The sequence below is a fragment of the Netta rufina genome (genome assembly GCF_964035555.1).
Source record: "Netta rufina genome assembly, chromosome: 25".
NCBI lineage: Eukaryota > Metazoa > Chordata > Aves > Anseriformes > Anatidae > Netta > Netta rufina.
The window spans coordinates 6,039,711-6,066,989 of record NC_140149.1 but is presented as its reverse complement, the minus strand read 5'-3'; the positions used below and the strand labels follow the sequence as shown (position 1 = coordinate 6,066,989).

Here is a 27,279-nt window from a genome sequence, read left to right as displayed (position 1 = left end):
CGGCCGGCCGGCATGACGGCCGAGCTGCAGGCCGCGGGCGGCGCCCTGGGAGGCGGCGGAGCGGTGAGAGGGGGGCGGCGGCACCGGGACGGGGAGAGGGAACCGGGGGGGAGCGGCCCACGGGGAGGCCTCGCCCGGGCCCGGCCCGGTTGGCGGGGAAGCCGCGGGCTGGGCTCGGTGCTGGGCTCGGTGCTGGGCTCGGTGCTGGGCTCGGTGCTGGGCTCGGTGCTGGGCTCGGTGCTGGGCTCGGTGCTGGGCTCGGTGCTGGGCTCGGTGCTGGGCTCGGTGCTGGGCTCGGTGCTGGGCTCGGTGCTGGGCTCGGTGTGGTTTGCTTTTAAACCCTCCTTAGGTACCATGGTGAGGCCGTGGTTCATTCCAGAGGGTGTGCGGGTAGCCCTGCATGGCATGCTCTGTTCTTGCCAGCCTTCTAAAATTCTCCCCCCTGTAACATCCCTCGTGAGTTTTCACCTTTCTTTGGTACCTTTCGGACCTATCTCCAGCCGCCTGTTACAAACCTCAGAGCTGCCTCACCTGCAGCAGGCAGGGCAGTGGATGGGGGCACTCAGCAGGGTGCGTGGCTCTGCTCTGAGAGCCCTGCAGCATCTCTGCGCTCTTAGAAGAGAGTACTTCAAGAGAAGTGTTCCTCAGGGGTAGCGTTGAAGGAATTTGCAGGAATAAGGTATTGATGGAGTGCACCATGCATTTAGAAGGTGTTTGTTTTGCTCAGGGCCAGGTCAGGAAGGTGCACGATGTACAGGAGCCTGTGTGCACATGTGCTGATGGACAGGGAGCCAGCAGGCCGTTGCTCCTTGTCAGGATGGATGCTGGCTTGTAAAAGGTCTCGTTTCAGGAATGTGAGCATTGTCGGTGCTACCATCGGTAGGTTTGCAGGCCTCTTCATATCCATTTTGCTGGGTTGATAAAAAGCACAATTGAGGTGCAGTGGCTGAAGGTCATCTGCTCCACATGCCTCTTCCGTGCCAGCTACAACATCTGCCTTGCACGCTGTTATTTATGGAGCCCCTTGAACTTATGCACCGCGTTTACACCCTTCTCTGTTTCCAGTTTCTCCTCAAAACAAACTACTTGTGCTCAGATCATATTAAGGAAAATAGCAAAACCTACAGGCTTTATCATTTTTATCTCCGATACCTTCCATTCCTCCCGGCATCTTGATTTGAGAGTCAGCTCCTGTTGCCATAATGTAATACTAATAGCACTGTCATCGTGCTCGTTATTTTTCTGGGAGGTCAGATTTCAGCGTTTGCTTTGGTTTTAAAGGTGCAATGTGTATTAACAGCTGTAGCATGCTACCACTATTGTTTTGAAAACAGCTCTGGAGCTTGTTTTAAAGTACCGTGGAGCATAACTCCAAAAGCAATCAACCAGGCTAGTTAGAAAAATAAAAATTCTCTCCAAAAACTTAACAAATTGTACGCACAGAGCGTGGTTCCCTTTGGTTTTTGTGGGCTGCCAGTCAGCCGCAAGCCTCTTGAAACTTGTTGTACGGGATAAACTTCCTGCTGTTAATACAAATGTTTCTTATGAAGGGTTGAATGAAATTGCCTTAGAAATCCAGCAGAATTTTAAGCGGTAACTTAGAGCTGTGGGCTGGTAATTAGTTTTTATGTTTACTGCAGCCTTTGCGGGTCCTTCTTTCGGTGAAGAAGAAAAGCCGATGAAATCATGCCCTGTCCTGCCTTGGATTTCATTATTGCAGTGTGGTTTATTAGCATGGATTTTTCTCCGATGGAAACATATGCCCCGCAGCGTTAGGTAGGGTTAGCCAACAAGAATACAGCTCACTAAGGTAGCAAAATTAGCAACGTGATGTAATTGGTTTGCTGTAGTGAAAGTATTCCTGTCCTGAGGCTCATGCTCTTGGCTTCTTATCGCAGTGTCTCATTGTGCTGCTGGCTCACTGTGAGCCTTCCCAGAACATCTCAGCTCTTCTGGTTTTTAGGTGCAGGGACTGAAAAAGCGTGTGTGAGGGATTGGGAAGGATGTGTGCACGTCCTCACGTGCTGCTTTTTGTAGCAGCTTACCAAAAGGGTAATTTAAATGGGAATATGATGAGTAACATGTTGGGAGAGTTCCCATCAAAAAAAAAAAGGGGGGGGGATTTGTCTTCTAACCAGCCACCTGCATGGATGCATGCTATTTTTAAGATATTTGTGCATGGTGTAGCATCTGTCAGCAGTATAGATGTATATATAGCTCAAAAAAGTAGCTGACGTTCCTGGTTGCAACTCGTGCTCCAGTTGCATTAAAACACGGTAAGATTTTTCCCAGCGATTAGAGTAAGCAGAAATTTGAATTTATTGCATTGTTCCACAGCATTCCCAGTTCAGATTAATTAAACGTGTGATCTGAAGAACCCGGGATCCATTGGCCTGTACTGGCAGCAGGATGCCAGATAGCTTTTACCAGTCAGGCACACGCGGCAGCCCTCTCTGTTTGTCCTGCATCGAATCCGTGCTGCGCCAGGCGGGATTCCAGCATTGCAGAGCTGCATCTCCCGGGGTCGGCTTTCACTGGCGCTGGGCTGCCGGCAGCTGCTGCTCCAAAGGGGGACGATGGGACCTCACTGCTGGGGGAGCTGGCATTCCCCAAAACTATGCTGTTGAAGTTATTCATAGCACCGCAGCACTTGGTGGGCGCAGTGACTGCTCCTCTGGAAAAAGAGGCGCGTCCGGCCGCTCGTGCAAACCTCTGTATAGGCAGCATTGCACGCTTGCAGGTAAAGTGCATACATGTAAGTTTATCAAATCCTTACACACTTAACACATCCATTAAGAAAATGATTACAGAAATGTTCTTAGGTGGCTAAGCTCAGAATATATTGTTGGCCGTGGCTGACAGACAACAGTAAGTAGCTGACCAAACCAGGAGTTGCTGTGAGGTGGGAAGAAAAAGCCATGGAAACTTCTTGGGCCCCTCTTCTGACGCCTCATTGTGAGTGAGAGATGACGTGCACAAGTGGCATGTGCAGCCGGGCTTAAAATAGCCCCTCTCCAATCCCCCGAGAGCGTACCAGGTTCCTTATATGTCCTGCTGCTGATGCTACTGCTTTTAGGAGAGCGGTGCCGCTGCCCCCCAGGTGTGGCTCATCTGATGGAGTGCGTGGTGCTTCATCTGGGGCCTGCTAACATGCTCTTGAGTGTACAACAGGTTGAAAGTTAGTCTGTAAATAGAAATTCTAACTACGATGTTGAAGCTGATGTTGGTTGTGTTACCTGGCACGTTTAACTGAGCTTTTGTGGTGATCTCTAAGTAGAAAGGAAAGAAAGAACAAATACTCTGGTGAGCCCTTGGCAAGCATTGCAGAAGCAGCTTGATGTTTTTCTTGGTCACCTTTTTACGTTAGCTTTCTTTATTTCTCGCCTGTAGGATTGCCAGATGCTTTTAAACCAACTGAAAGAGATAACAGGAATTCAGGATTCAGCTTTCCTCCAAGCAGCTCTGAAGGTTTGTATGTTGTTAAGACCTCTGATTTTGTCCCCAGAATCAGACAAGTTCAGGCCCTCTTGAAACATAATTCAAGGGTCAGATACGCACTGGCATTTTTGCGGGCTGATGAGAAACTAATCCTTGCTGAAATAGTCAGTGCGTGGCCTGCGCCAGTGACACAGCGTGTCCTGAATGGAACGACTTGCTTCCTAAGAGGGGAAGCATAAATCATCCGCTATTTTCTACCCCGGTTTCTACTTCATTCAGATATATCCGTGAGGCAAATAGGTACAGGAGTCCAGCATTTGTTGGTGTCAGAAGGAAATAGAATTTTAGGGCTAGCATGTATTCAGATGCATGTGAAACAAAAGCTCGATGTGAAGTTGAGAACCCTTCATTTCTTTTTACAATAGTAGACCTTAAAGTCTGAGCTGCAACAGCACCTGCCGTGTTAAACCATTGTAGACATTCTCTGGTAATTCTGCTCCTACAGGGCTGTTACCATGCGTTACAGTAAACACAAATTTTGAGGGGCAAAGTTTGTTTTTCTTTATTTAAATTGTTTCAGGAGTTATGGACCACTGAAATCACATTTGCAACTTTGTGACGTGTGGTTGTTTTGTTGATCACCGGAACAGTCATTTGTGCTCTAAAGTGAGGGGACAGAATCATCTCAGGCAGTTAGAGAAACAACATTTATCTGGAAAGATCCTTTCTCATAATGCATGTTTTGATATCTTAAATTGTAGTATTGACTGATTACAGCTACGTCAGGCTGGAATCATCAGACGCTATTGCCTTGAGATGTGTCAGCAAGAGTTGCATTGTTTATGTACAAAGAGACTTGTTTATATACAAAAGGACTCATTTAAGGAAATTTTAAGTTTCATTGAGAAATAACATTCAGAAAATGTTAGCATAAATGTAAAGTAGTTTAACACTTACTTCATTGTTTAAAATGAAATAGAAAACTAGTCTATTTGAGCTCTTTTCTAGAATGAACCAAGATCAGTGTTTTACATGTTCTTCAGATACCTTGTGCTGCGTTGTGTCAAGTGACTGCAGCATGCATAGCCTGCAGTGATGGTCTAAAGAACGCCTCAGGTTCGGTAGGATATATATGGCTTGAAATTCTTGGAGAGTTTGATTCCTATGAGTCTCTCCCTGTGGCTAAGTACCCTGTTGCACTGCAGACCTATTGCTATTTGAATCTCTGGCAAGGGAAATGAAATTAGTTAATGGAGTCTATAATGCTCTAGTAATAAAGGCAAAGTGCTTTCCATCAGATAAATTGTAGCCTTTATTATATTCATTTTTTACTGCTACTTGTCGTCAGTAGATAGCTTTCTTCTGTGATGAGAGAAAGCAAGGTTGGAGCCAGTATGCCTATCTTTACCATGGATGCATTAAATTTCATACAAATTTCGATGAAGTAACACTGGAACTATGGATTTTTTCCATGTCTTCCTCCTAGGCTGCTAATGGAGACCTAATGGAAGCAGTCACCTTCCTCACAGAGGAGCATGCTCAAGAGCCTGCTCGGGACACGGCTGCTGCAGAGCCATCTGCTTGGGAAGGGAGTGCTGTGGGCAAACAGCTTCCACAAAGTAAGTGGGTCATCTCTGCTCACACTGGGTCTCCTAAAGTTCTTCTTAAATGTTGTCTGAGATAAAGTGTTGAGCCTCCCAGCTTCTGCCAGTGAATCTCTCCCATTCCTGTCCTGGCACAGATTTTGCTAATATTTGTCACTTGCCTTGGGATGGTTCAGGGAAATAAAACAGCAAAAATAAACAACACCAAATCACTTTGGTATTGGTAAGGTTAGTTTTCCTAGAACCAGCTCATCTCTGGGTCAGTTTGTAGGTAACAGATCATGCTACGAAGATGTATTTATTTTAAACAACTGATCAGTTGGTTAACACAGAAAGACCAGGAAACTCCTAAACCAGAGAGACCAGAATAGAGAACCGAATCAATGTATGTCAAGGCATACATTTCTTTCTGCAGCATTAACTTGCAGAGCAGGTGAATTGAGTGTTCTGTACAACGTTCTCATGAAAATTTAAAACAAAATGTTATTTTGACCAGCAGTTTTTGTAAGGGTTTTTTATAAATATTACCACAGGAAGTTGATTCTGTGTGACCATGCAAATTGTATTAAATTAAAAACCTTGATTTCTCAAAACAGCATCAGTTGTCAACACTGAAGTCAAAGCACAGCAAATACAAGCAACAGCTGGTGTTCCTGATTCATTATTTTAATACGTATGAAATATTCCAGCAAGCTCTTGGGTGTAAGGAAATCTGGCCTTTACACAGCTGAATGGTCTGTGCTCCTAGCCAAGCCCACTCAATGTGTTTTTTTTTTTTATGATCTCATAGCGTGATCCAACCTAAAAGAATTTGTTCTTATAAGTTTTACTAGAAAATCATGCTTGCATCATGTTAAAAGTCATGTTTGTGAAGTGTAACATTTTCTAGAAGTTCCTTTCAAAGAAAACATTTGCTTCCACCTGGTGGAAAATTGATTAGAATGCTGCTCTGCTTCTAGATGGTGCTGCTCTCAACCCTAACAACAAAGACGACCTCCACACAGTTGTTTTCAGACAACTGGAATCACCAAAAGGTCAGGCTGCAGAAAGAGATGCTGAAAGGTCAGTGGATTTGAAGTTTGTTTTTGGTTTTGCCAGATATTGTAGGTGGATTCTTAAGCTGATTGCATTTTTTGTAACTGCAAAACAAACAAATCATGTAAAAGATGTGTATCTGCTGCTTTTAGACAGCATGTGGATTGTTATCATCTTCTTGGTGGTATAGTTGACCTTTACTTTTGGGGCAGCACTGCAACGTGATGGTTGAAGTAGAAAAAATAACTTTAGTTGTGTCTTATTTGATTCCTGCTGACATGGCTGGCATGCCAAACAAAGCAATGCTTTACTGGTATCGTAGCACCTATTGAAGAAGCACCGTGAAATCTCATGTATCAATTCACCTCACTCCAGTCACCGTGTAGCTCTCTCCTTTTTACAGTGGGTTGGGTTGGATTGAATTTGCCTCCAGTAATGACTAAGTAGCACTAGATACTAAATTTGCATGCAGCTAGTTTACAAAGAAAAACACGCGTATCTAATACCTCATTCCATCATCTCAAATTATCTTCCAGTCCTGTTTTTCATCCACCTTGTTTCAGAGTTGGAACTTTTTTGGAGTCAGGTGAGATATTTGTTGCCTGTAGTGCCAGATATCACCTGACAGTGTTCAGCTCTGCATCCTGCCTGTGACTAGAGTACAGCTTCCAGAGTTTCTGAGGCTCTTTGTGAGATGGTGTTTCACAGAAGTGTTCATGTTTTGTGACAGACCACAGGAAGTACATTCTGCTGAAAACAAAAATCGTTCCAAAAGGAAACGCTGTGAAGTTTGGGGAGAGAATCCCAAACAGAGTGACTGGAGAAGAGTGGGCGACTGGCCTGTTGGAATGAAAAACATTGGTAATACATGTTGGTTTAGCGCTGTCATACAGGTAATCTAATGGCAACGTTCTTGTGTGATAGCTGCAGTCTTGGAGACAAAATATTTATCGATTAAAATTAAATATTTAATATCTTCATAGTTTCCTGTATAGAGGAGTGAATGTGGCTATCCTCAGATAATACTGTTTTTATTTTACATGATGTTTACTCTAAGCATAAAAAAAGAGCAGTTAAAAAGAGATTTTGCATAAAAATAGATACAGATGCATATAATCAGTGTGTGTGTGCAATTGCTTTTTTGGTGCGGTGATGTACAAATACTTAATGGATGACAGAAACTGGACCGGAAAGGGGAACTGATAATATAATTATACTGGCGTCACTGTTAGCTCTATAACACTTGGGGTATCAGGTTCTGGTTAATGGAATACAGTGGCACAGATACTTGAACTAATAAGCAACTAGGCAGTGTATATTAGTAGTGATAACCTGAACAAGAAGAGACAACACTAAGTGCCACTGAACAAATTAGTCTCTTCTAACCATTTTACATAGCAGATAAATGTTAATCAATCATGGCTCTCTAGCTTTGAGAAGAAGTAAAAAAGCTGCAAATGAGCTCATTTTTCTGTGTGACTTGCTCTTGTATGCGTTTTCTAAGCTTGCCTGTACAGAATAGAATACTCCTTAAACTGATTATATGGCCTGAACTGGGAGTATGAGATTTTCTTCTTTGGAGGAGCATGAGGAATATGGAGGGTGCAGATGTAAGCAGTCTGTGTACCACACCAGTACTTCTTGAATGTTTATGTAGTAACACGAGGCCATTGAAGAATTAGCAGCGAACAGAAAAAGCTGTGGAGTAAGAGTCAGTGGTGCATAAAACTGAAATGAGTCAAATCCTCGTAGGTGTTGATCAATTGTTACCTCTCCTTTCCTTTCAGTCTCTGTTCCAGTTGCCAGAATTTCGGAGGCTGGTCCTTGGCTACTCTCTGCCACAAAATGTACTTGAAAGTTGTCGTAGTCGCACTGTAAGTTTTCATCACGTAAAGCTGTGAAGTTTCCCTTTTGTGGTATACTGTTTTGTTCTTTCTTTAAGCAGATTTAATTTGAAACAGGCCCTCTGAGACCTCTGTTCATATGTTAACAACACTTAAATTGCCTAGCTGCTTTAAAGACAAATTTGGGAAATACTTTACAAAGACAGAATTGCTGTAGGAAAAAAAAAAAAAAGTAAGCTTTTCTCTAGAGCTTCTAAATGAGTTGCAGGGAGAAATCTGACCCATAAAACTTCTTGGCAGATTGTTCGTTTGTTATATGCTCCTCAGAAGAACTGGTATTTAAGGCAGTCTGAAGGTCCAGTACCTTCTGAGAGTGGTCAGCAGGAGATGCTTAGAAAATATTTAAGGAAAGTTATACATAGAATTATCTTTTGCTTGTTATATATGTCATTCTCGGTTTTGGCCACCACCATTTAGGAGATTCAGTGTACTTGCTTTTGTCTGTGCTCTTGGTATTCTAAAAAACCCAAAGTGCATAAAGAAGAACTTCAAAAGTTACCTTACCTTTTAGCTATTGTTACTTCTGGCACCTCCTTTCTCTAAGGTTCCTGATAAGTTATTTTTTTCTCCCATGCATCCACTGGGAGATCATATTGTTTCCAAAAAAGGACACTGCATGTCTTTCTGCTTTTGTCCTTTATTAAGGTCATCTCTTTCCTTGGTCCTTAGCTTACCTCTTAAGTCATGTGCATGTTTGTTTGCACTTTGTTTTTAAATGCTGCTTTTTGAGCTGCAGGAAGGGTTTGGCTTTTCTTCTTTTTGTGATGCAGGGAAAAAGAAATATTGCATTCATGCAAGAACTTCAGTGTCTGTTTGCTTTAATGCTGGGAACACGTCGTAAGTTTGTGGACCCTTCTGCAGCACTGGAACTTTTAAGAGATGCGTTTAGATCAGCTGAAGAACAGCAGGTAAAACCACATTACAAAGTCTTTTGCTTCTTTTCAAACCAACACTTGCTAACAGAAATTCTGTTTCGCTTCATCCTCTTATTTTCAGAGAGCTCTTCGCTTGTTGGTCAGCTGACAAGCAGCTGTCCCTGTGTCACTTAGGTGAAATGCACGTGCTTGGTAGTTAAACAGCCGCTGTAACAGTGCTGTACCCTGTGCCATCTGGGTAGTAATCACAATAATTTCCTCCCACTAGCCTGCAGATGAACAGGGTGTTCATTATGGGTCTAAATCATCGCAGCACTTCAGTTTCATGCTTCTTTCGGATGGGTAGGTACAGCAGTACTGGTTGGGTTTTGTTCACATAGGTTTGTGAAACCAGCAGAGTGTGAAAACACATCCTTCTTGGTATGTTTGACTCTCAACTTTTGTCTCTCTTCTAGCAAGATGTGAGTGAATTTACACACAAACTACTGGATTGGCTGGAAGATGCATTCCAGCTTGCTGTGAATGTCAAGTGAGTTTTTTATGATACCAGGAGTTTGACTTGTCACTGAGGAGAAACAGATTTTAAATGTGACTGCTCAATAAATGAGAGGGCTTTAAATGAAAATTTTGAGTAATGAAAAAGACTTCTTTGTTTACTGATGGTAATCCTCCGTCAGCGTGAAATGTGCTTATGGACTGTTAGATCTACATTTCTTGCTTAAGTGTAGGACTTTATTCAATGCCAGTATGGACTACAAAGTGTATAAGCTTTAAGGGAACTCAACAGACTGGTGTAAAAAGACCTGGTTGGTTTTGATTGTGTTTTGTTTTGTTGTTTTTTTTTTTTGAACTATTTCAAAATAGTTCACTGTTTTTTCCTTGCCAGTATTATTATGTGCTTTTGAGTGTGGAAGTATATGAGAAGCTTCCTCTCTGTTTTGTGCTTTGATAGAAAACTTTATTTTTGATTGTAGGAAGATTGCCAAGCAAGTGCTTAGATTAAGAGTTAAGGCTTTTTTGCAGCCTAAAGCTGCAAATGAATTCTGTGCTTTTTCTTTCTGAAACAGAAGCCCTGCAGATAAATCTGAAAACCCAATGGTACAACTTTTCTATGGCACTTTCTTGACTGAAGGTGTCCATGAAGGTGAGTTAAGGTTTTGGTAGATTCACTTTTTAACTCCTTTAAGAAATTTGATTTATGGCAGTGATAATACATGTTTTTGTTGCATATCCTTGATGAATTTGCCTGGATCTTCATTGTTATAGCAAACTTGCAAATAGTCTTCTTCATAAAATTGTTTTTAACATCTATAAAATATGTCTTCTGAAAGTATTTAATGCTTGTAAGTGCTTCTGTGTTTGAAAGCACTTATTCTGTAAGGAGGCTTACCCTGACAGACATATAGAAAGCTATATGCACTTCATTTCTTAAAAGTAGTGCATCTAAACTGGTGCCCATGACAAACTCTCATGTTAACTTGACGAAATGTGGGTTTTGTATCATTTTCATCATCCAGGCAACACTTTCTCCAAGATCGAAACCTTCGGTCAGTATCCCCTGCAGGTAAATGGTTATCGAAACTTGAATGAGTGCTTGGAAGGAGCCATGGTGGAGGGAGAAATGGATGAGGAGACTGCAGCTCAGTCAGTGAAATATGGACAGGAGGTTAGTTGCAAGTTTTGTTGTTGAGGTTTTGGTTGCTTTCTAAAGAAAAATTCAATACGTGTAGCACAGGTGTGTCTCAGTATAGTGTGATAACTTTAAATGGCAATTGTAAACAGTCACTACTAACTGAATAAAAAAAAATTGTCTGCGTACGTGGAATCTCGTATAAATATATGTTAGTGTTACATAGATACTGAGTCTGCTTATTTGTAAAGATGTGTTGTCCTATGTAACCAATTAGAGGAGTTTGTTTTAAATTAAAAAGGTAAAGAGCTGCTTCTGATGCAAGTGTGATAAAGTCTCTCTCTTTCTGTTGAAGCCTACCTGTACCTGAGTAGGGGGAGAACCACTGCCTCCATATTTTCGGAGGGTAAAAGTACAGTGCTTAACTCTATGGTATGCCATTTGGAATTTGTATCTTTCTCCCTATTACAGTGTGTGTTTTTTTCTTTTCATTTTCACTCTTATCTTCTGACTGTGCTGATTTATTTTTTTCTTTTAAATCCTGCAAATCACAAATCAATCATGAACTACTTATCTGCAGCAAACTAGAAAGCTAAGGTACATCATTATATTCAGCATCCTATATACATTAAGAACAGCTGAGAAGTTAGGTTGAGAAAGACTCAGAAATAATATTACGAATTTTGCATAGGTGTCTGGCTTAGAAGGGATAAAAAAGTATTTCTGTTCAATGAGAAGGTTTGAAAATGTCTTGCTGTGGTTTAAACTAGCAAAAGAAAAATGAAATCTTGTGCTGCTAAGCCCTGTCTGACTTTGGTCTCAAATGCTTGTTTCTGGTTTTCCTGGTTCCTGCGTGAAGCTGTTTGGATGCATTTGCAGCACATTTAGTTGAAATTGGTGTAGGTTGGTGCCAGAGACAAAGGGATACAGAGAGCTAATCAGGCAGGTTCACTTCAATCCAAGCTTTTTAGCTTCTTCAACTCCTTTTCTGAAAGGCAGAGGGAAATTGGACTAATGACAGAGATGTTTTAGTCTTTCTGTGTCTGTGCAGACAGAACGAAAAAGCTCTATTTCCAAGAAATATGATTGGAAAAAGTGCATCTTAATTTTACTTTCTAGGAAGTCTGCGTGATAGGGGGCATAGAGAATAAGGTGCATTTTGTCTTTGGAGAACTTAGGTGAGTGCACTGAAGTTTTAAAGGATCACAAGGATTAATTAGAATTACGTTTCCCGTAGGTAATAGGGGTGTAAATCTTTCCTTTTCCGTTTTTGGGTTCTCTTGTTCTGAAGATTGGGCTGCTTCTGAGAAAGCTCTGCTAACTGGCCATTTCCTTCCAAAGCATTTAAAATTATATATATATTTACAGTGAAGGGGATTCTTTTAGATATAAAATTTGCTGTTCCACTTTGGTGTGGGGCAGATTTATTGTGGCAGGACATCTGACATTAATCATGCAACAGAAAATGACCTTAGTGTGTTCATCATGAGTCCAACAGAGAGTGTTGTCTGTTTGGTGCCATGCTAAGGTAGGTGAAGTAAACGGGAAGTGGATGTTTGAGATAATTGTGAACCCAGTAAGGCAGAGGAAGTATGAATTCAACTGAGAATTTTTCTTTCAGCATGGCTCTTTGAAACAGTTGCTATATATATATAGAAAATGGGTTTCTTGTCTGAATCTCTTAAATTGAATAGTTCTAAAACAGACACAGAGAGGATAAGGAATAACACACTGCTTAAGGACTTCTGTTTTGTTATTCATCATTGCATGTGATCTACGTTGGCAAATAACTACTGTAGAGGGTTGTAGCTGACATCCAGAGTTTGTGTAGTGTCTGGTAATTTTCTGAAGTTCAGTGCTGAACTAGTTAATAAGCTACCAAGCTGGGATGTGTCAGGCAATGAAAATTAGCCTTCTGAAAGTTATTATGAGGCTGCTTCACGGTAAAAGTGTAAAATGCAAGTGAAAGAAATTTAATCTCATAGAACTTGATTTTCTGACTAGTCACTCCATAAACACAATATACATTAAGAATTTAAAGACAGCTAGATATTTAGGATCAGTCTAAAATGTGCTGTTTGACAGTCATCTTAAAACAAGTCCCCCTGGGGGGCATTTCTTTTTTTACAGCGCTGGTTTACAAAGCTTCCACCAGTATTGACCTTTGAACTCTCCCGATTTGAGTTCAATCAGTCACTGGGACAGCCAGAAAAAATTCACACCAAGCTAGAATTTCCTCAGACTATTTATATGGACAGGTGAGATTTTCTATTGTATGGTATGTTTAAATCTATTGCTTTATTTTAATTCAAGAAATTTAAAAGATGGTATTGGTGAGCAAGGAAAGGATTCTAAAATACTTATGAAAGACTGGATCTGAGAAGTAAATACATTTCACGTGATTGGGCTTTGTCTGTCTAGGTACCTTTACTGCAGCAAAGAGCTTATTCAGATGAAGAGAGAAGAAATGAAGAGATTAAAGGAGAGAATGACGATTCTGCAACAGAAACTGGAAAGGTAAGTAGTCAGCTAACTTTATTTTTGTACCATGTGGAAGTTTTGTAAATGCTTCCTTTCAAACAAGTATTCAAAGAGAAAACATATAGGAAGGAGAAATACCTGTGTTCTGAGAAGCCTGGAGTGTGGAAGCGTGTTTTTATAAGAAAAGGTTGGGTTTGTTGATGGTTTCTGCAGATTAAGGATATTGTTACATGAGCAAATTTTTAAATACTGCTGTTGGAACTGTCAATTGTATTTACATGTTTCCTTGAAAAAGTCTATTAATACCTTTAAAAAGAAACTACATTATGTGCTGCATTAGATGTTCTTCACAGCTTAGCATTTGGCATTATTTATGTAGTGGGGAAAATCAGTAGCAAAGATCTGGTTTGTGGGCAAACAGAAGGCTTCATTTTCCAGGTGCTTTGTCTAAAAATCTTTTTAATCAGCTTTAAACTTGCTTAAATTTCTTTTATATTTGATTATGACAATTCCGTGAACAAGTGGAAGGCAAATGCTTGTCCTGCACTGTGGTAGCCTTGGAATTGTGTGTTAGGCATAGCCTCTGTCAGGCATCGTGCGAGTGGTTCATATTTAGGTCCACGTGTGGCATTGTATTGAGTCTGGCTGGGATGGAGTTGGTTTTCTTCTTAGCAGCCTGTGCTGTGTTTTGGATCTCCGACTGCAGCAGAGCTGATAACACACCCGTGTTTTGGCTATTGCAGTGTCAAGGCTTCCTCTGCTTCCCACTCCTCTCCCCCCAACGGCATGCAAGCTGGGGGTGAGCAAGGAGGGGACGCAGCTGGGACAACCCACAGATGTATCCCTAAACAACCATGTCACACGCTGTCACAGACATGGAGAGCTGCTGTAAGAGGTGCTCTGGTGTTACTGCTAAACCAGCCCTAAACTCAGTCTAGGCTTTGGAAACGGCCAGCCTTTAGAGAGGGAACATCAGCAGCAGCTATCAACAGACAGAATCCGTATGGTGCCAAGGCAGGGGCATGCTTCTCAGTAGTGGAAACATGATCTGAACACTGAAAGGGATAGCAGAGGGCTCTTCTTGTAGCTGCATTGCTTTCTGAGGAACAGGAGAACTGGATGCATTTGAGGAACAAGTGTGTGTGCGTAGGCCCTACTCATTTTTCAGATTCTGAAAAGGAAATTGTGGCAGGGCAAGGTCTTTTTAAAAATATAAAATAAAATAAAATCCAGGTTTGTATATGCTGTCATAATGAGAGTTCAAAATTACTTTGAACTTTGCAGCTTTGTGAATGTTCAATGAGGCAATGTCCTAAGATTGAGATACGATTTCTGCGTTCAAAGCAATTAAAAATAAAAACGGTTATGTCAGCTCTTTGTAAACATGTTGTGTCATAAATTAATATGTAGTAGCTTATTTGTTGCTCTTCTCAAGCTTAACCAGTCACGTTCCTTCATTAATGGAATGCTTTGCTTTTTTATTGTAGGTACATGAAATATGGCTCTGGCCCAGCTCGCTTTCCACTACCTGACATGCTCCAGTACGTTCTTGAATTCATCACTACAAAGTCTACTGTACCTGCATCTCCTGAATGTGTATCTTCTGCTCAGGACTCTGAGACAACTGTCCTGCAGTCCCAAGCTGGGTCGTGCATTTTGGACGTGCTTTCACAGCCAAACAGGTTAGTAGATAGTGAATTATGTATGTGGGCTCTTGTGAGCATGATGGCCTGTACAAGTGCAAGTAGTCCGTGGCTACTTTATTCCTGATTTGGTTCTGTTTGTCTATGTATAACACTGCAGCTAGTTTGTGTTTTTGGAGGGTTTTGGTTGGTTGGTTTTTTGGGGTTTTTTTTTGGTGTGTGGGTTTTTTGGTGTGTGTTTGTTTGTTTGGTGCTTTTTTGTTTTTCCTTACAGCAGCATTGTCATATTCCCATATTCCATAAACAGTAATTCCAAGTTAAATTATATGCTCTTTTTTTGTTTAGGTTACTATTTTTTATCACTGTTAAATTACTGTAATATTGGATAATTGCAAACCTGCCCAGTTTGGTTGGCCTCCACTCCATGCTATGTAAATAAATTAATTTCCTAGTAAGGGATGGAATTTTTGGAATTACTCATTGTGGATCTATTCCTCACTGTGTTCTTCCAGTTCTGTAAGAATTCTAGCTTTTATTTGTCCTGCCCTATAATTTAATTTGGTCTGTTAAGAAAGAATTGCATTTCCATTAATTTATTTTCTTTGTGTTGTACCATCCTAAAATAAAAATATCTGCTCTGGCTCTTGAGTAATTTTTGTTTAACCTCTTTTATTTTCTTTATTAAATCCTTCTCAATTTTTTATGAATCTGCCTGTTACTATGGGATTTTGTTTTGCAGCATACTAGAAAGAAAGGATACTAAGACTGAAGATGCAGCTGTCTTTTTGGCAAATTCCTCGCCACAGAAAAAATTGGATGTGCCACTCCAGCCTTCTGGTTCACCAGCAGAAATATCTGAACGGCCAGCTCCTCATGTGGTTTCTGAGGAAGAGATGAACCTTGTTAGGACATGTCTACAGCGATGGAGAAATGAGATTGAACAAGACGTGCAAGGTTGGCCCTAAATGTTTGTTGTGATTTTTGTGTTGATTGCCATCCTGATTTCCTCTCTGTTGCTTCATCTGGATACATCCTGAGCTATGCCCTGTGGTGTTCCTGCTCATCTAAAAATACTCCTCCGTGTTTTGAGGTACATGGTATACCCACTGAGCTTGGACCTACCATCAAATAACCTTGTACAAGTTTCAACTCTGTTAAGTTTATTTGATCATTATTGCCTGGCTTCAAACTTTCTGAAAGTGAAGAGGGCCAGAATAGCCTGGGTAGTCATTATTTTTTTATGTATTTTTCTCATTCGTGATGTTCTTGGCAGATCTGAAGGAGTCTATTACCAGAGTTAACCTATCCATTGAGCAAATGTACTGTGACCCTCTCCTCCAACAGGTAAAAAATGCAGCTTTGTTAGGTAAATATTAAACTGATGATGCTGATACTGTTTTTTGTTCATCGTTGTCAGTTCAGGTTATCCGCTTTGTTGTATTTTAAAAAAATCCCAGTGTTATGATGAAGAGGAGAAAGGATTTGTTTAAAAAAAAAAAATGCTTTTCCCTTAAAAGTCAGTTCTTACACAGCAGTAAATTTAATGTATGACTCGTCTTGTACAAGGCAACATCTGTGAATGTGTTTTATAACTTCTTTACAGAGATCAGACAACTTCCTTTACTAGGAGTAGGTCTGAGAACTCTGTCCATTTGAACTTGCAGGTTCCCTATCATTTGCATGCAGTCTTGGTACACGAAGGGCAAGCAAATGCTGGTCACTACTGGGCCTACATATATGATCAGCCTCGAAAAAGCTGGCTCAAATACAATGACATCTCCGTGACAGAATCATCATGGGAAGAATTGGAGAGAGATTCATTTGGCGGCTCAAAGAATGCTAGTGCCTACTGCCTGATGTACATAAGTGATAAGGTGTCCAGCTTTGTTGCAGGTACTGGAGTTGCATATTTAGAGTTGTGTGTTATGTTTTTTTATGTATTATGTTGAACCTACACAGTAGTCTTTTGTTATGCAGCCTTCCCTATTATTGGTAACAGTTATTGGTAACAGTTGCTTAGTCTTGCGAGTTTGTTTGCAGTGCCAATGTATAAATAGTTATGTGGATAAATTATTGTGCACGTGGCACTATACATGGCCAACAGCTGTAGAAGAACCTAATAATTTCGCGCATGGTACATTTTGATGCAATAAATAGAAGCAAACAATAGAGAACTGTCATTCTGTTCATTGCTAAATATTGCTGATGAGAATCTGGAAGTTTTTCTTTGTCTCCCTGTGGCAGGTCCATTTCTGGAATGAGCCCATGATTTATTTTGTTTTTTTCCCTATTTAATGCAATTTCTGTTGTTTTTAAAAATGCTTCACTTTTACGGTGTGTGCATAAGAAAAAAATCTTTATACCAGAGATTTCATCATTTGGTTTTGATCATTTTAAGACTTGTCAAAAGCTAGAATTTCTTGGGTTTTTGTGGTATTTCGAAACTTAATACTGAAGTACATACAAAAGGTGCTGATAAGTACCAGCATGAAATTCATGCTTTCAGGTCCATGTGGTTTCCAACCTCTATATGTTATGTGAGGTTGTAGATGCGATGTGTTAAGCTTGATTGTGACTGTTCCACTGTGGGCAGTTTAAATACCGTTCTCTGTACAGTGGTAGCCCTTGACTACAGATGTATTTCTGACCTATGTATTTTGCTATATGCAACTCATGCATTTCTTCCAGATGAAGATGATGGCTCAGAGGTCGGACAGTTTCAGAAGGAGGTTGAAGCCTTGCCCCCCGAACTGAGACACTACATTCAAGAAGACAATTGGCGACTTGAGCAGGAGGCAGAGGAGTGGGAGGAAGAGCAATCTTGCAAGATTCCTCAGATGGAGCCATCAGCTGCTTCTGAATCACAGGACCTGTCTTCTGAATCAGGACTAGGTGATACCACATCTGATTTTGTGATCTTTGTTGAAACTAATAACAATCAGTTGGTCATAAAGACCGCGTTTTGGAGCCTTATGTAAATGTCTAGGTATCTTGAAGGAACAGGTAATGAATTAACAAGGGCGGCTGGTTTGGGGACTATGTCCTGGCAATACAAAAAGCTATTCTACGATTTTTGTACGTCTGTCCTTCCAGGCTTGTCAACAGAAATGGTGTTTTCTATTCATTTAATCATAATGAGCTCATTTCATTGCACTTCCAGACTTTTTTTTTTTTTTGTACAAATGTTGAGTAGACAATATCCAAGCGCTATTCTCTTGAGTGGGAAAGTGTTTCTTAGCAATCCATGACAGCGTGTGCCATACCCACTGAAAAGGTTTCGTGAGGCTTCTATTCACAAGCTCACGATGAAATACATTCAACCTCTGGGATGAATGTAGCAGCTGTTTAATCATGCACAGAAGTGCTACAAAGCATTTTTAGAACAAGAGAGGAAAAGAAGACGTAAATGGAGAGCAAACATTCGTTACAATATTGTATTTTGATGGAACCGAGTAACAAGCTCACTCCAGACTTGAATAAAGTATTAAATTGGTGTCTTGTATCATGTTGTCTGGTGGTGCAGCAGATTAAAATGTTAATAAAGCCATTGTGTTATGTTGGGCCAGAATTCCTGAGAATGTGCGCTTTTAGTAGAGTGTTACATCGTTAGTGCTGCATAACCAAGTTTTTGACAAGATGAAGGTGGCTGATAATTTCTAATGTGAATGATTTCAGATGCCATTCACAGTTAAAGAAGTTGGTATGTGTGCCTGGTAAATTTGAAAGAGGGCTGCTTTCATCTCATGCGCTTCCTTTTACCCTCTGAGCATTTGAGTTTGTGTCTTGGAGTTCATGTTCTAATGCCACATCACTGTCTTGACAGATCAGTCTTCAGGCTGTGAGCAGAGCGCGCGTTCTCTGTCTTCTGAGCATGCCATGATTGTGAAGGATCAGACTGCCAAGGCCATTGCGAACACAGCCACTGCCTATGAAAAGAACGGTGTTGAGGCAGCTCTCTACAAGGTAAGGACTGAACCCTGGCCCAGAGAGCAACCTGTTGTTGTCTTTGTATCATTCTTCTTAATAAACCTTTGCTTTTTCTGTTTCTGTGTAATTACTGTAGCTGTACCACATTTAACTCGGTCCCCTCCTGCTTTCCTGTATTTTGCTTTTGTTTTTCTTATTCTTTTTCTTTTTCTTCTTGGCCACAGCCAAAGGAGGTAGAACCAATGAAGGCCCACCCGGGAGAAACAACCTTTACAGTTCAGGCAGAACAACCACAAGATGCTAAAGAAACAGAGTCTGCTGCCCAGACTAGCTCACAGGTCTCTGAAGTGGAAATCCCCAGTGTGGGGAAGATTTCTGTTAGATCTGATGCAGATGGATATAATGAGGAGGTACAGCTCCCAGTGCAGAAGTTAATTACTGACCATCACTAACCTATAACTTTATAGTCAATTGGCTTTGAGCTTTCTAAGACTGGATATGACAGATGTCTGTCACAGAAACAGTACTGTTTTCAGAGTAAACTTTTCCCCTGTAGAAATAAAATTTGGTAGCCAGACCAAATTGATTAGTAGCTTCTTTTCTAAAATGCCATCAGAGAAGCAGCTCAGTAAAAAGCACTCAATCCTTAGATCTGCTCAGTGTGCCTGTGGGTGGTCTTTCTGGCATAACTATATCGAAATTGCCCCTGATGTGTTACTTTACTTACAAGCCCCTTTAGGTCTTCAGAGTTTTGTCCTGTTTATCAAAGAAGTTGAGTCCTAGTAGTGTAACTTAGAGAATCCTAGCTACTGATTTGAGTGTTTAACCTCATTTATACGTACTTGAGCAACATTCTAGAAGCTGGCTTTTTCACAAGTCCAATTGAGTTAGTTGAATATGCTTAATACATGCTTGTATGAAGTTAGCACAGTGAAATGCTCTGCCACAGGCACGGCTGTCTTCTTACTTGCAGTGCTTAAGAAAAGTGAGTGGGACATAGAGGGGTTAGGGTTAGTGTGCTTTATGTTCTCACTTGCTGAATTTAGAAATTCAAGGCTTGGAGCAACAAGCCTTCTGATTTAAGTGCTTAAAAAATCTGCATGTCAAGTGCATGTGATAGGTGGAGTAACTAGTATGTAAGCAAGTAGCAGCTCTGGCTTATTCCGCCTGAATTCGTATGATTTCCTTTAGACTTTATCTTTTGAAAGTTTTTCCTTTCTTCACCATGCCTTCTCTTCTTTTCCTGTCTGTTACCGTTTTCCTTGTTGTTGTTCGTGTTTGTTTTCCTGCTTTCATGGTAGGTGATGCTGAGCCCAGCCATGCAAGGTGTCATCCTGGCTATTGCAAAAGCCCGCCAGACCTTTGATCGAGATGGGTCTGAAGCAGGGCTCGTTAAGGTATTCTATTTGTTTGCTAAATTGAGCAGCATGGAAATCAGTTTTCACAGAATGAAGAATCTGTTACATTTAAAGACATATCAAGAAAGTGAAAGGAAAGATTTGTGCTTTTTTTTTCCTTCTAACTAATGGCTTTTCTGTTTGTGCTTGAATAATGTCCTTGTTCCAAACAATTTTTAGAGCTTGTAAGCTCTGAGGAAACAGCAGATTTTACTTTTCTCTGTTTATACTGCTTATTCTTTCTATTCTTTGAGGGTATAGGTAATTCTCTGTCTGTTTAAAAAAAAGAAAAGTAGACTTTCTTTGCCTTTTAAAATCTGTTGCATGTCCTTGATGCAATTGTCAGGAAATAAACCAGCACTCCTGATTTTTTTTTCTTTGGTCTTGAAAATGCATACTTACTATAACCACTCTTGTAAAATGTCTTCAAGAAATGAATGCATGACGTAGAGGGACTTGAAAGAATGTAAACTGCTGAATACTGAAGTTGGTGTTAGGTTTTAGAGGCAGGTAGATCTAATGACAAAAGGTGGCAAGGGAGAAATCACCTGTGTTACTTATCTACAAGAATATATATCACAAAATACTCTTGCATCTTAATGCAGATAATACAGATGTAAGAGGATTATACTTGATTTTGACAACCTGGCACTGACAAGAAGCTTACCAAAACTGTTTGAGGAAGTTATGATATACAATGCCCCTGTTCTTTTTTTTTTTAAATTTAGCTTCAGATGTTTTTGGGCTTCTATTCACCAACAGAACATAACTAAGCAGCAGAGGCTAGTTATCTCCCATGAGAATCCCATCATTGCAGGACACATTTAAGCTCTGTATTGGCTCCTGTAGAATTCAGGTGGTCAGAAGCGTGGACGTTTCAGTACGTATGTTTCATTGGCAGGCATTCCATGAAGAATACTCCAGGCTCTATCTCCTTTCCAAAGAGACCCCCACCCCTCAGAACGATGCCCGGTTGCAACATGTGCTCGTTTACTTCCTGCAAAACAATGCTCCCAAACAGGTTGTGGAACGGACCCTTCTCGAACAGTTTGCAGATAAAAACCTCAGCTACGATGAAAGGTTTGTGCTGTGGATTCCACGATGAAGTTTTTCTCATCTGGAAGCAGCTGGGGCCATTCTTCTGACTTTCTCATCTCTGCTTATACGGAGCAGGTCAATTAGCATTATGAAGGTAGCACGAGCTAAGCTGAGAGAAATTGGTCCTGACGAGGTCGATATGGAGGAGTATAAGGTAAGGGACTGAAATGCCACCTTTGATTGATCATTCACACTGTCAGAACTCGTGCTGTCCAAAGCAGCATGTGGGAAACTGAGAATGTGGTACAGAACAGAGTAAGCACATAGAGCAGTAGCTGGCATGCCTGTAGGTAACAGCCTTGACTGGTTTCATCTGAAATTTGTATCTTCAGAAACTATAAGGAAGAACGAGTACACTGGAAATTTCCTGAGCTTTCAGGAATGTTTATGCAGTTGACTAAATCATTATGTTGAGTGCATGGCTTTTAAGAACGTTAATCTCTTTGAAGGGTAAAGTCTGCTATACTTCTGAGTTGTGAAGGAATGTAAAACTTAGGTGTGCATGTTACAGCTGAAGCTGATACTCTGCTTTCTTTCTCCTCCTCAACAGAGATGGCATGAAGACTATAGCCTTTTTCGCAAGGTATCTGTTTACCTGCTTACAGGGTTGGAGCTGTATCAGAACAGAAAGTAAGCTTACTTTAATTGTGTGTTTGAATATCCCTTTGGACTCCTGTACTAAAATCTAAGTGTCTTGAACTGGCATTATCCTTGGTTTAAACACATTTTGGAGCTCTTTAGACTCTTACGATTTTTTAAAGGGCCTTCTTTTTCTCCCTAACGTTTTAGTTGCATAATTATCGCAGTATGGAGAAAGACCGTGCTGTTTTGTGAAAGGTTTGTATTTTGAAAAGTGATTTTTCCAATCCAGGAAAAAAATTAATAGCTGCTAGAATTATTCATGGATGGAAACAGATTTCTGAGGTGGCTGGCAGTGATGAGCTGCCAAGTTCAGGTGGGCAAATGAACAAGAGGCTGGGCAAGAGTATGTTAGAGATTCTCTGAAATTACATCTCTCTATCAACTCTTCGAGAAGTTGGATCCAGCAGTTGTTCTGTTTTCTCAGCAGGGTTTTTATAAGGTCAAAATATATAAACGAACTGAAAATATTATCCTTTGCATTTCTGTGAGTGTTCTCCCAAAGTGCAAAGTTCTTGGAGCAGTGCAGAAAATGTTGGCATTCATGGTCTCGGCCAGTTATACACAAACTTTAAAGGGCTATTCATAAGGTACTCATTTGGAACGCAGGGCAAAAAGGAACATTACTTAATTTGACACAGAGCATCTGTTTACGCTTTGGCAAGGAAATTTTAGTTTTTCTGTTGGGTCTGATGTTAGTTACTGTTCAAGCTAAATGGAAAAATATTTTTCAAGTTGACATGATTGACCACACTGTAGCTTGTTACAGCAACAGATGTTGCAGGCTGGACAGCTGACACTCTTCTCCTAGGTACCAGGAGTCCCTGACCTACCTGGTCTATGCCTACCAAAGTAACACGGCTCTGCTGATGAAAGGAACCAACAGAGGAGTGAATGAATCACTGATTGCCTTGTACAGAAGAAAGTGTCTCTTGGTGCGTAATGAAGTGCGCTCAGCTCATTTGGGGAGGGTTGTGGAATGGTAAAAGCAGCCTGGTTAACATCAGCTCTTTTTGTTCTGTGATGCAGTTCACTCACTGCTCAGTACACGTTGCCCAAAGGATCGGATTGGTCCATATCCCCTTCCAGGAGCACATTTCATTAACATGCTGCTTTTTCCAGGGAATGTTCCAGTACAGCTGAACTTACTATTGGGTTTTTAAGTCATCGCTTTTCAAAAAAGCAGTAGTTGTTTTGGGTTTTGTCTGTTAGCTTCCTTCCCTCACAATATTTATTTCTGACATTGATGCCTTCCTCTTTCTGAACAAAAGGTGATGCCCTTTTCAGTGGGAAGAAAAAAGCAGTATAAAAATTAGGTTTGTTGTTAGTTTGTGCTCTGTAGTTTCCAAGCCCAATGTGACTCTGTCTTACACCTGTTACCATGGCTTCTGCCCCTTATTGAGTACCATCAGTATCATAGAAATCTAGAATAATTCAACGAAAGAAGGTTTGATGTGATTTTTTGAGGAATCTTGTTAAAGGTAAATATTAAAATCAGAATTTATAAATAAGCTATATATATGCTATATGCATATATAACAAATTGCATATATTTATATAAACACATACATTTTTTGTTTTCTGTAGTGTGATTCCTTTGATAAAGGTTGCTGTTCCATCAAAACCTAGCACCTGGTTCTGTTTAAGTCTTTCTCTGATTCTCCCTCCTCTCCTAGAAGTTGAATGAGGTGGCAGCATCTCTGTTTGTGAGTTGTGAAGAAGCTCGTGTGGCAGAGGGCATTAGTATCCTGAATGAGCTGATCATCCCCTGCATGCACCTCATGAGCACCTGTGACATCTGCCAAGAAGATCTGGATGCCATTGAGGTCATGAGAAACCGCTGGTGCTCCTATTTGGGACAAGAAGACATGGACGGTAGGGAATGACTGCCCACATTACCTTTTTCAAACTGTTTGTGGTCAGGGCAGTGTCTAGATCTTAATTAGAAAGGAACTGAAGGGCATTTAAAACAGCACTAGCATTGTAGCAAGTCTGGGTATTTCTGATGGAGGTTGTGAGAGGATAAATGTATTTGTATCATCAATTGAATTACGCTATAGAAGAATTTAATCTTTTTATTTTTTCACTAAAGTTGCAGAAAAAGGCTTCCTCTTCATTTAAGTGTGAAAAACTAATCTCAAAATAATGATTTAACATTGTCTAGATGGGTTTTAGTTTTGTTTCCTCTAACTGAATTGAGGGTTTTCTACAGATAGCATGTGAATGCTTCAGGCTTAATTGCCCAGACTGTATAGGGAGCAAACACGGAGGAACATTTCACTACGAAGAGAGGATTGTTGTGTTGTAGCTGAATTTTGGTCCTGGATGGCTGTCCTTGTACTGTGTTTTCTTCTGCAGTCTGAAGTTAGGCTTCTGTGGCTCCCCCCATGTAATTTTTCTTAAGGGATGTTGGTTTCAACCCCCTTTATCTTATATATGAAGGTTTGGGGAGTCATTGCAGGTTTTTTCTATCGTTAGGAAAGGGCAAATTTGCCATAGGAAAATAAGGCAAAGACATGCAGATTTATTCTCCAAATACTGTTGTAAAGAATAAATTTGTATCAATGTGTGCTAATAGGCAAGTTTCCCATTCTTGGGCTTGTCGTAACAGCTTTTACTTAAACAAAAGGTTATGAAGAAACAAAAGTAGGCTGCTTGCACCTCCTGTCTGGATCGTGTGAGGTAGTTCAAATGTCACCACTGTGCTGATGGTTTTCATCATCTGAAATAGCCTGTCCTTTAATGCACAGTCTGATGCTGGAGTTCGTGTGGTCAGCTCATTCGTATGGTCAGTCATTTACCATGAGCTGAAAAATGTCTTCTCTCTGGGTTGTCCTGTGAAGCTCTGAGATGGTGAAGGCTGTGAAATGCTCTGGTTTGTTCCAGTATAAAGCCAATGTTTGAGAGTCGCCTGGAAACATGTAGTTATTTCTGACTTCTCAGCAAGCACAGCATCTTGAACTGAGAAAACCTGATACCCTGGCAGCATCTGGTGCTGCCCCAAGACAGCCAGGTGTCAGCAGAGCTCTCCTCTTTATGGAGCCCAGCATAGGCTCCACACAAGAGACAGAACGTGGGTGCTGAGTGAGATCCAGACTAGCATCTGGTGCAATGACTCCAGTGCGTCAGCAGATGCTGCTCATCCCTGTGTGCAGGGTGCGGGCATTCCTCAGGTTTGGGTGATCGTTCTCAGAAAGGCATCATCGTTCCTTAGCTTGGAGCCCTCAAACCCTCTCTGTCTGGTCTTTTACTGTTTCAGTCCCATTGACTAGTTCATCCTCTTCCCCCTTGACAGCAAACCTGCAGATGAAGCTGGGCGAATTGCTTCCCAGGCTGCTCGACTGCTCTGCGGAGGTCATTGTGCTGAAAGAGCCCCCGAAGATCCGGCCCAACTCCCCGTACGACCTCTGCAGCCGCTTTGCAGCCGTGATGGAGTCCATTCATGGTGCCTCGACTGTGACTGTAAAATAGATGGCAGACTTTCCCCCCGATACGGTGTGCTATAAACCACCCGCCTTCACAGCATCCTCCCATCAGGCAGCGTTTAAAAGGGAGAGGGAAGAGAATTGGTGATTCATATTCAGGCCTGTGTTCTTTGTAAATACAAATGAATAAAAAGCAATATTGCACTTTTAAGATAATATGTTAAGTAAGCATGCAAAAGACATGAGCCACTGTTACTAATATGATCCAACAGGTACCTGACAATTCCATCTGCTTTATATTCCCAAGACCAAATGAGGAGTTGTGTGTTTTGTTTTGGCAACTTTCTCCGCTGTCCAGCAGGCACATATCAGTGGGATTGTGACAATAGCAGAGGAAGAGATTGGCTCATCTAGTGAGCAAAACTATTAGCTGTCAATCTGTCAGACACACTTACATCTTCCTAAATTATTAGCTGCAAGACATTATATATTCAGATCTTGCCAAGCTTCTGCTAGCAGAAGTCTGAATTGTGCGATTAGGAAGCTGAGAGGAACAATGGCACTCACTCTGTATCATGTGGTCAGTCATGCATGCAACTGCATATTTCAGTTAAGTCAAACAGGCATTTGCCTTTTGTATTTTAACTGGCAAAAGAAAATATGCAGGATTCCTCCTCTGAGAAAGTCAAAAGCAAATAATGGCAGAGACAAGAGAAAGGACAGAACTGTAAAGATTGCCTCCACCACGCTTGTGCTACAGTGATAGCTGACTGGTTAAAGGACATAAAACCCCTGAAGCGTTTTCCCCTCTTGGATTGGAAGGTGAACTTCCTTCTCACCACTGGTGGACTTTCAGTGCTGGATTAGTGATGATAACTGTAAAGGTTAGAATCAGCTTTTTATTTTTTTAAATTTTTTAATTAACTTTCCTTTTTTTTAAAAAAAAAAAAAAAGCAAGCCCATTTGGATTTCCTTTCATGAGCAGCCTGTAATTGTTTGAACTCTGGCAGTTTTTTAAACCAAATGCTGTAAGAGGAGAGGGTAAGCCTGTTTGTTAGGACTATGCAGGTTTTCTAAAAGTGCAATAAAAGCATTTGTTCTATGTTAGAATGAAAAAGCTCTCTCTGTGTGGGTTGTTTTTTTTCAGTGTTTTTTCTTCTTTTGTTGTTATGCCTTATGGTTCCTCTTGGCTTCAGTAGGAAGAAAGAGAAGCAGAAGAAAAAAAGAAATCCATTGGCAAAGTAATGTGGAAATGTGTGTAGCTTAATGAAGCTCCAGAGGTGCCAGAATGGTGTGAGTACTCGCTGTATCTCATCTTAGGTCTCCTGTGAAGGCAGCAGACTGCTTGGTAGCATCCTCACCACCTGGCAGACTGCTGCTGCCAGGACAGCACTGGGGGACTTCTGTACGTCTCAACAGAAAAATAGATGAGTTTAGTTAGGCTATGACCACAGAGTTGCATTTGATCCTCAGACTCGACAGCTTCAGCTCATCACCGACCAGCATCCAAGAGAGCTGTCTCTTAAGATAGGAATTTCATTAAAGTCCGCAGCAGTGGCTTAACATCTTTTAACTCATGACAGGTCGTGTCATACCCCAAGGTTAAATATGGCTTACAGCATGTGTTTGTGGCTTGTCTGCTTTGTGGCTGATGGTTTTGTTAGCTAACACCTGCTGTAATGTGAACACAAGTTGTAATTCAACCGAGTGAGCCTCCTTTAGTTAAATAAGGGTGGGACATGCTGAGCTGCACTTTGAGTTACCTTACTATCTGGTTTTCTGTCTAGCTGTTCTCTCTTTCTGCTTGAGATTAAGTCATGTAACCAAGGGTTCACATTCTGCCATGCTGTAAATGGGCTAAAGGACATGCGTCTTGGATCCCTGCTGTGTCTGGAGATAACAGCCCGTCTGTGGGGCACATCCAGGGCCATGGGGCAGGTGTGCAGGGGCAAAAGCTGGGGTCCCTCCCAAGCAGGACGTGGTTCCAGGGGGGTGGCTGGCAGCAGGGAGAGCAGGGCTTTCTCAGAAAACAGGTGGGAGTTAAGCTCCAGAGAGTTGCATCTCCCTTCCTTTTATTTTATTTCCCTGCAAAACGGTGCTGGGAAAATGCCTATGTTTGTTATCAGCGCCGAGTGGTTTCTCTTGAAGTCTCATTTTTCAGAGCTGAAAATCTGTTTAGAGTC

The 27,279-nt window shown here is 41.1% G+C and overlaps 1 protein-coding gene across 4 annotated transcripts; it reads left to right on the top strand.

The window, feature by feature from the left end:
* USP28 (ubiquitin specific peptidase 28) lies at positions 1-26,197 on the top strand. Of its 4 annotated transcripts, none has more exons than XM_084301648.1 (26): positions 1-63; positions 3,391-3,468; positions 4,925-5,057; positions 6,002-6,104; positions 6,808-6,970; positions 7,865-7,951; positions 8,752-8,889; positions 9,312-9,385; positions 9,924-10,000; positions 10,374-10,522; positions 12,617-12,744; positions 12,908-13,003; positions 14,455-14,649; positions 15,350-15,564; positions 15,884-15,954; positions 16,275-16,503; positions 17,299-17,502; positions 18,434-18,573; positions 18,762-18,875; positions 19,839-19,934; positions 20,836-21,014; positions 21,108-21,186; positions 21,583-21,662; positions 22,483-22,606; positions 23,348-23,546; positions 24,967-26,197. In XM_084301648.1, exons 1-26 carry the CDS (start codon positions 13-15, stop codon positions 25,140-25,142), a joined length of 3,378 nt encoding a protein of 1,125 aa, XP_084157774.1. In that variant the 5' UTR covers positions 1-12; the 3' UTR covers positions 25,143-26,197. The 4 variants fall into 4 exon arrangements, with proteins under 4 accessions (XP_084157774.1, XP_084157773.1, XP_084157772.1 ...); XM_084301647.1 differs by having other exon boundaries at positions 18,762-18,947; positions 23,351-23,546; XM_084301646.1 differs by having other exon boundaries at positions 18,762-18,947.
* Positions 26,198-27,279: the final 1,082 nt, after the last annotated feature.